Raw genomic sequence first — 9,331 nt, 5'->3', positions numbered from 1 at the left:
TCCGAAAATGCACTTTAAGAATTCGGATATCTAGATGATACTTCGCGACAAGTTTAGGGACCGCCGATACATTTTACTCCGTTTTCAGGTAGAGGAGAGGTGAGAAGGGAGACACAAGTATGGTTCAGTGTGGTTGCAATACCCACGCCATTATCACTTCCATTAAGAAGTCTCGTAGTAGGAGTACTACTCAATCACGTAGACGGCCTCATAAGAATAATCTCCATGGTTAATTGGTCAGTGTGGAAGCAGTTTGGTTTTTACGTAAACTCACGACAATGCAATTTTTTTTAAAAAAGGACAAGTTCTAGTGCTTTTGAAACAAGACCGCGTAGCAACACGATTTTTCTCCCCGTCGAAGGAGGCAAACCAGTTCCCAAAAGCAATGGGAATCGACGAGTTTTTGTCCATAGCTGATGCTAATGGGAGATAGTAACCGCCAACGGTTCTCGTTTAAACAAACGATAATTAACTGGCAACGGTACTTTGCAGCTACTACTCATTGGACCTCACTTCCTTTCCACAAGAAACAGCCACAGCACAGCCACGCACGCACGCAAGCCGCAACCACCACCTCCGATCCGCCACCATCTCGTCTATCCCAGCAGGATCAGGAGAGGCACGGCGAGTGGAGCGGCCGCGGCGAGAAGGGGGATGAGCACCACCGCGCGTGCGCCGCCTTCACCGACCTTCCCCACTCCCAACCACCGCCCCGCGGGCCCGCCGCCGGCAGCGGCTCCGCTCTTCTGCGCGCCCGCGGTCGCCGCGCTGCTTCCGCCACCTGGAGAGCATTACGGCAGGCGTGCGCGTGTTAGACCAGGGATTAAAGCCAACGATGATTGCCTTCGAAAACAGGCGCAAAGTGAGCTCCAAGAAAAAGATGATCACCAAAAGTCCACGACCTTCAGAAATAAATTGAAAAAAAGCTGCAGCACCACTCCTATATATAAAAAGTTTCTTTTTTTTGGCAAGCACTCAAGACTTGGCTTTGAGCCATGTCCTATACTTCACTGAATCACTGTTGTAACCTTGCCGACGTTCATGCATCTGAATCATCATGCAAGGAGCGAGACGCGAAGAAAATGGACGGGAAATTAAAGCAAGTTGGTGATGATGAAACTGACCGGTGCCGCTGGGGGCGGTGCCCTGCGCCGCCGCCTGCTTGGCGTACTGCTCGAACACCTGGGCCTCCTTGGAGTTGGGCGCCAGGTTCAGCAGCCCTGCATATAGCCACAAAACCAACACGCCATGTTTGTTAGTTGTATAGCACATATATATAAATATATAAACACGTGAATGGAAATTGGAAAAACTCTCTTTGTGCAACCATGTCACTTATGAGCTACTAGTATTTCATATTGCCCGTCCAAGCGGTGTGAAGTGAAACTGTGAATCTCCTCCACCTCAACTCCTCAAGATTTGGAGACACCTGAATTCTCCGTTTCTACGCCGGCCATCCATGCCTGACATGTGGGTCCTAGGACCACATTTGCATGCTAGGAGACCCTATAGATTTTTTTTTTGAAAATACGACCCTATAGATTTTGTTGTTGGGGAATGGAGACCACACTCGACGAGCCTGTCGACTGAAGTCAAGAGGGGCGTCCACACTAGTCCCTTTCAGTTTCAGAATCTTCTGGCGGCAGCCGAGGTGGGGAGGCTGATCACGCCATCTCCCTCTTCCCTCATCAACCACGCGTGACGCCGATCACGGGCGGCCGGCCGTGCCCCCGGGAAAAGGAGACGCGGGTTTGGAGCCTTCTCCGGCAGCAGGCAGCCGACGAGATATTGTTTCAGGCCGATCCGGTGTCAAGATAGCCAGTTTCCTGTGGGACATGGAATGTTCATGACGACCTGTTGCTATCTGCAACAACATCACCGAGCTGCCGAGCGAGCACGGCCCTGCGGCGGCATGCTTGTCGCCACACGGCATCTCTGAAAGCTGTTGTGACGTTTGGAGAAGGATGTGTCGGCCCTGCCGTGGTCTGAATCCTAACCGAATTGCATGTAGGAGTACATGCAGACAAGGCCGGATATTTTTTATGTATGTTTTCTTTATGGGAAAAAAAAGTGATTGCTTCGGTTGAGCCATGCACAATGTTGCATGGTTCAACTGGGTGGCAAGTGTTACCTTGGTTTAATTAGGAAAATTAACGAGCCGAGCTCGAGGTTTCTTTTTCATTAGCTTACTAATCGACCACAAGGAGAGAGCTCAACTCAAGCTCAACACCAGTCTGGAGCCGAGCTTGAGTTGAGCCTTCTCCTAGTTAATTTAGCACCCGAATTAAGTAGGTTGCTATGGATCGAGCTTTCCCGAACCGCGCCTTAGCCTCGATCCCAGTATGTTCTTCCTTTTTCATAAATAAGTAACAAATTCTAAAAAAGTGACGGATAGATGATCAAGATGACAAGAACTACTCGACCAACTGGCCGGTGGATGATGATGAGCAATGATGAGGTCACGTACTGGGGCAGTCGGAGATGTTGGCGGAGGCCTTGCAGACGGCGGGGAGCCCCAGCGCCTTGGTGACGTTGAGCTTGAGCCCCAGGTTGGGGTCGTCCTTGTCCTTGACGAGCACGCAGAGGCACTTGCGGCTGGTCTGCAGCACCGTCTTGAGCCCCGCGCAGCAGTCCGGCGTCGGCGCCGACGCCTCGTCCTGCACGTACGTCAGGCACGTCGCCAGACCCACCAGCTTGTCCGAGCACTCCGCCCGGTCCGCCGCGAAGTCCCCGCCCACTACCGCCGCCGACATCGCCGCCGTAGCCACGAGCACCAGGACCAAGGCCCTCGGATCCATGGCGGACGGAGCTTGCCCAAGCTGATGATGCTCTCTGTGTGTGAAGGCGGCGAAGTGCGCGTGAGAGCTAGTGATGGAGTGGAATTTTGCGCCGCTTGATGGTGGAGGGGAGGTGCGGCGACGTGCGATATATAGAGAGGGTGTGTGGCCGCGTGAGCACGAGCGCGCACGCCGCGTTCATGTGGGCAGTGGGCGGCGTCCCGGCCGGTCCGGGGCAGGTGGTGGTGGATGGGTGCGGCGGGGCCCGGCGTCGGTTGGAGCGTGCCGGACGGGGACGGGGGGTGCGTGACGCGGTGATGTGGGGCTCGTGACGTGCGTGGATGGATAGCGGCCGTCGAGTGTGATTCGGTGCTTATTGCCTCTGTCACAGGCCAAAGTGACAGTCTGATGGATGGGTGGATGGTTTCTTGTCCTGAAGACGAGAAAAAGCAGCAACAGAATCGCGGATTCAGGATAAAAAAAGAAGAACATACCGATGATTGTAAGAGATTCAGTCAATCTTGTTCTCGAGGTGTAAGATGAAACATGGAGTATACATCTTTCAGAGAACACAAGTTTCCTATTCTGAATTCTGATTTTCCTGACAGTGAAAATCACAACCGACAGTGATCATGCGGACGCAGAATGGCTGCAGGTACAGCAACAGCCAACGGTGGGCGTTTGGGAGATGCCGGGGCTCCCACGGCCCGCTGCACCTTGCCATTTGTCAGCATCTGAGGAGTTGGGAAGCCATGAAGGCCGTCGCCGCCCATGGCATGCCATCCAACAGAGCACAACAGTGCCCGGCAGGATGGCGGGGAATCGTTGCTGTCCTAGGTGGGATAACAGCCCTGATCGAGCAAGCCTGCCTCTGCCATGCGGCCAGTGACATTGGATGGGCGAGCTGTAGCAGGCAGTACATTACTATTAGCTCATTTCTGAAAGCTCAAGGTTTAGTTGAGGATCAGTCAGTCTGTAACACATGCATGGGTTCAGACATGGCAAAAAAAAACGTTTTTTTACTTAATCGCCCCCACTGTATTAGAGATAGCCTACGTCGCCTTAGGCGGTTAAGTTTCGTCTTTCTCTTTCATGGCATACATGAGAGATACTTCGTTGTTCAATTAGACCATCTAAGGATAGGCATCAGGAGAAATTTTCCTGACAGTGAATCTTCAAGCAAATTCATTTTTACATGAGATGAGCCTATCTAGTATTTTCTAATAAGGATGACTGCTTGATGGGTGGGGACGTGGGGTCAAGGACTTTTGATCTTGACAATATTTTTTTTCTGAATTTCCTGATACATTCTTCGTCATGAAACATATGATTTTTGGTAGTAAAAGCGAGACGTTCTTCCATTTTGATAAAACCAACTGATTTTCCACCATCATTTAAAATTCCAATTGACCTCAACGAAAAAGGGGGGAAAAAAGAAACTAAACGCACTCAAGTCTAGATAGCGAACTACAGTACTTATATAGCGAAGTACAGTATGATGTGGCAATCTATTAATTTCTTGATGATGCCTGCTAATGTCCGATCAAGAAAGTCCTATCAACCAAGGGTCATTGTGCCATAAACCACACGTAATTTTCAGAACCATTAAAGCCATCTGGATATTTTCCGTTGGCGCGTCAAATTAATGAATCTCATAGTTCTATAGCAAGCAGCCAACCAGCTGCGCAGAAAATTACAAAGAAAAACGTTTTGTGATGTTTGTGCCAGCTAAAGAGTTCTGATATTAACGGCTATCGGAAACTAGCATGGAACGCCTGAATTTTCTACTATTTTCAAAGGAGTAAAAGTCTTTCCTACGATTTTCCCGTTTCAAAGAAACCTTTAAAATGGTTGTATGCTTACAAAATTCCTGCAAATTGACTCTTTCTAAAAGTAAGTCCTAAATGGAGTCTTCTAAACAAATGGAGTCTTCTAAACAAACAGGGACAAACTGGGCTATTCAGCGAACTATTGTGATGAAAACCAATTAACTCAGTTGAAGACACCTAAGGATGCAAGTGGGTACCCAATAATGTTTTATGGATCAACTAAATAATACGACGTCACATCATTCTAGTTCATTTCTCCTCCTAAATTAAATACGCATAATACCATTCTAGTTCATTTTATCAAGTTTTTGGATTGATCCAACGACTAAAATATATATATAACTTGCATCACTAATAACACCTAAGCCCTATGATTGTCATCAGTAATGGCAGATTAGAGAGCATCTTCTAGTGGTTGCATTCTCCAATCAGATCCAACGCCCACAAGCGGTCTAGTTGCAACCAGTTGTTTAAAGATTTGGTTGATCAGGACACTCCAGCAATCCATGCAAATGCCTGCTTGACTGGGTACTCATCAGATGGTTCAGAGTCGGTTTCGAGGTAGGCAACTAGACGCTCTCAATGTTCACCAAGAAGTCCAGGACCATTATTTTTTTTATTACTGCTACTATTATTATTACTTACTTGATGAAAATATTGCTGGAGCTCTATATTTTCAGTCATGCGCATCTCGCCGGGCCGGCAAGGCCACTGCGGGCCGGCCCAGCAGGAGAAACCGGAAATTCACCTCACTGCGGCCTGCCGGCCCACGTATCCCGCCCTGCTGCGTTGACTTTGCCGACGGCGCGGCCGTGGCGGTCCCTCCCTCCTCTCCTCTCCGGCCCGGCGTCCGCCGCCGCGCGCCACCCGGATGGAGCCTCTCGTCGTTCGACGACGGCGCCGCCCTGTTCGACGCCGTGGACCTCTCCGGGCGCGTCGCGATGCGGGTCGCCCTTTTTTTCTTTTTGAAAAAAGTCTGTGTTTTCTTTGCAGAAACTGCAACACTTCTAACATCACATGATTTTTCCCTTTTCGTGACAACGGACACGGAGTACATAATTTTGCACCTCCCGGATGTCGACGTCCACAAACCACCTCCCATTGGAGCCGCAGCGTCGTCCACAAACCCCAGTCGCGCCGAGATTGTCACCGCTCCAGTCCGGTCAGCGCACGCACACCGCGAGGCGTCGTCGTCCACAATCCCCAGCCGGCGGCCCACCCCCGATCACGCCGCCACCACCGCTTCTTCCTTGCACACGGCGCTCCGCTCCGACTCCGTCCCACAGCCTTCCGGGCGGCCGCCGGCCCCTCGCCCCAGCGCCGGGATCCGTCGAGGTCCGATTCCCGGTAAGCACCTCCCGCTCCGATTTTTGTGGCCTCATCAGGAATCATGGCGTCATCGAAGCCGCCGTGCGGCGCCGGGCGGGTCGTCGCTGACAGGCGCGCGGACGCCGCTCTCGCTGCCGCCGGCGCCTGCAACAACTCCGGCGTCCTGCCCCCGGACGCCGTCTACGAGATCCTGCTGCGCCTCCCGGGCAAGGACCTCTGCCGCCTTCGCGCCGTGTGCCGGCCGTGGCGGTCCCTCCTCTCCGACGACCGGGCCTTCTCCGCCGCCCACGCGGCCCGCCACCAGGAGCCGCTCGTCGTCGCCGGCTACGCCAAGCACACGAGCGACGGCGTCCTCTACGACGTCCTGGACCTCTCCGGCCGCGTCGTCAAGCGCGCGCGCGCGGCGGTCGGCGCCGGTGCCAGCGACACGGAGAACGAGTGGGTGGTGTCCGCACGGCTGGACCTCGTCTGCGTCGCGAGAGGCGCCGGCGTGAGCTGCAGGCTGCTGAGCCCGGCCGCCGGAGTCGTCGCGCGCGCCTTGCCCCAGGGATTGTCTGAACAGCACGCGGCGCACGAGCGGGAGATCAGCCACCACACCGCCATGGTCGCGCTGGGGCAGGTCGCCGCCACTGGCGAGCGCAAGGTGCTCCGTGTGCTCCACCTGTTCCCCGGCACGGGTCGGCAGCTCTACGAGATCACCACCCTCGACGGCGGCGGAGGCCGTAGCCAGTGGCGGCGGATCAAGGACCCTGCGTGCCCTGTTGCATTGGGCACATGGGCGGTGATCGACGGCACCGTCTTCTTCTTCTCGAGCGAGTTCGTTCACGGCCAAGACGTCATGCCCGACCGCGTAGCCTCGTTCGACCTCGAGACCGAAGAATGGAGGCCGACAATCCGAGGACCCCTGAGTAGTAGTAGTCTCGGAGACGACGGTGTCGCCGCCGCCGGGCATCCCGACGATGATCACATGGATTGGGGTGAGTTCTCACTGGCTGACATGAATGGCTGCTTGGTTGTGACGCATCGCACATTTCCCTCCTCCATGGACCTATGGTTTCTGATGGATGTAGAAAAGGGATCATGGGTCAAGAAACATAGCATACAACTGAATATTAGCTACCAGCATGCTGACCATACGGTGCGTCCTCTGTTGGTGCTGAATGATGGGAGGATAGTGCTTGCTCACATAGGAAACAGGGGATCTCTGAAGATTTACGATCCTAGGACAAGCACTTCTACAGATGTGGCAGAGATTGGACCTTGTGTTGCAGTTGGTCTGTACAATGGAAGCGTATTGAGCTTGGCAAATGGTTCCAGTTAACAAGGTCAACTTTGTAGTTATTACGAATAGACTTCGATCTGCTCTATCAGTGAAACGTTGAAGAAAATGTAGTGTTTTTCATGCCATTCATGTGTGTAGATTTGATCAGTCTACTGGAGTTAGATGTTTGCTTCTAGAGTTTGAATGACAAGTTCTGGGATATTTTGGTTGAATCAATAATTATGTGGGATCTTGTCAAACCTTTGGTGAAATGTGAGCCTATGTCAGTTTTATCTTTTCTGCCTAAACCCTTACATTTTTGTTTGTAATGCTATTGCCGTTTGGCGTACTAGCCCCCTGCACCATGAATATAGTTTGAGCCTCATATTGCATCGTGTTCTTCATTCCGTGCTTATACTAGCGAAGGGCTATACACATTTTATTCCAAAATTGCCAGTCGCTTGTGTCGGTGAATCCTTGTTTGGGATTTCCATGATTACCTTATTCTGTTTTGAAAAACAAGCAGATAAGAATTTGTCTCGTTGTAACTGATTTTGAACCATGATGAAGGAACTGACTTTCCTCGTTGGACTGATTTTAAACCTATTTACCAAAAGAACAGAGGATTCTAAACCGTGATGAAATCTGAAGCTGCATCCTAATAGGCATACAGGAAGAATACTGTGTTTTTTTAGCTTATAATCTACTGTCAAAGTAGCTTCAGTTCCATATATAGCACCTTCTCTTTTCCTGAAGAAATTACAGTGATGCGCTAGAGTTAATTAAACTTGGCTACTTTCACAGCAAAGCAGTTACCATGGCTTCATGGTGGTTAAGTGTCAGGTATAAACTCACAAGTCACTAGAGCAACTGAAGGAAACACAACTACACTGTGTTATACATAATATTTCTGATAGAAAGATACAAGTAGCAGCTTTAATATCGATATATAGTACATACGGTTGTGTGCTCGTCACCATTTCCGTTCAACCTCAACCTCAACCTCAACCTCAACTGACTCCTTGATCACTCTCCTAGTGCGAAGGCAGCGGCGTCGAAGCTATCGGAGAGGCCGGTGCCGGTCTTGAAGGTGACCTTCTCCGGCGAGGCCTCGGGAACATAGACATCAACAACGCTGAGCCACAGCATCAGCTCCTTGGTCTTTACACCTGTGATCTTTCGCAGCTTCCCCTTCTCAACAAATGCCGTCACCTCAGACGCGTAGGACACTGTCTGTTTGATCTTCTTGAACGTGTGCTCCAACTTCTTCCTCCCCTGCACCAGCCACATGAACCCCGTGGCCCGGTTGTACCCGAACTCCTGGATGTCCTCCAAGGGGAGCAGGCCCTTGGGGAGGCCCAGCTCCTCCAGCAGCTCGGCGGACTTCTTCCTGCAGGTGGCGTCGCCATTGAAGACCTCTGCGCCAGCTCGGTGGCTCTCGATGGCCTGCGACGCCATTGGCACCTTGCTGTCAAGTGGTTCTGTTCTTGGAATGTGTTGCATGCAAATGAGCTAAGCTTGTTGTGGTGAATGGTGAATTGGTGACACAGAGGCTGCAGAGGCAAGTTTATATAGACGTCTCAGGTCTGAAGCCTTGCTTGCCCCTGTGCTATTTGATTTAGAAACAGATTAGGTTCTGCAAACTAGAATTAATCAACGGCCGAGCAATGAACTGATGAGTCATGACCCTTGCCATATCTGACTTCAGACCAGCATGCATACTCTGACGCACAAAGTCACTGACCAAGTCAGGAGACGCATAACTGGCAGTAGGTTCTCAGCGTCTTACTATGCAAATGACCCAAGTCTCACCACGTCATTGTAGTGCATAAACGGTTAGCACGCCAACGTTTAAAATATAAACAGTTAGCACGCCAGGACCAAGTCAACGTTTAAAATAGAAACAATTAGTAGCCAGAGTTGACCTACTGATGCCTTGGCTCCTCTGAAACCAAGTGAAGAATTTCAGACTTCCGTATAACATGGAGCTGTTACTTGTTGACATGTTACAATTCAGCCAATTATGATGTCGGGATCTCACATTTCAAATTTCTCTCATGCAGATGTAAGTTTCCCGGTTGTCTGATGAGCCACAGTCCCAGATTGGCTGCAAAGGACACACATCACGGAAATTT

At 51.2% G+C, this 9,331-nt stretch overlaps 2 protein-coding genes across 2 annotated transcripts; both read right to left on the bottom strand.

Annotated features, from left to right (window-relative positions):
- Nucleotides 1–311: 311 nt before the first annotated feature.
- Nucleotides 312–2,994, bottom strand: LOC112883252 (protein YLS3-like). The gene is made up of 3 exons (XM_025948521.1): nt 2,468–2,994; nt 1,125–1,220; nt 312–781 (listed from the first exon to the last, which is right to left on the bottom strand). The coding sequence occupies exons 1-3, from the start codon at nt 2,796–2,798 to the stop codon at nt 597–599; spliced, it is 612 nt and encodes a 203-aa protein (XP_025804306.1). The 5' UTR covers nt 2,799–2,994; the 3' UTR covers nt 312–596.
- A 5,073-nt stretch (nt 2,995–8,067) lies between these two features.
- Nucleotides 8,068–8,775, bottom strand: LOC112882882. Its single transcript, XM_025948073.1, has one exon. The coding sequence runs from the start codon at nt 8,697–8,699 to the stop codon at nt 8,223–8,225; it is 477 nt and encodes a 158-aa protein (XP_025803858.1). The 5' UTR covers nt 8,700–8,775; the 3' UTR covers nt 8,068–8,222.
- Between the last annotated feature and the right edge of the window lie 556 nt (nt 8,776–9,331).

The sequence above is a fragment of the Panicum hallii genome, chromosome 2 (genome assembly GCF_002211085.1).
Source record: "Panicum hallii strain FIL2 chromosome 2, PHallii_v3.1, whole genome shotgun sequence".
Classification (NCBI taxonomy): Eukaryota; Viridiplantae; Streptophyta; class Magnoliopsida; order Poales; family Poaceae; genus Panicum; species Panicum hallii.
Note: the sequence above shows the minus strand (reverse complement) of the source record. Positions and strands in the feature narration are given on the sequence as shown.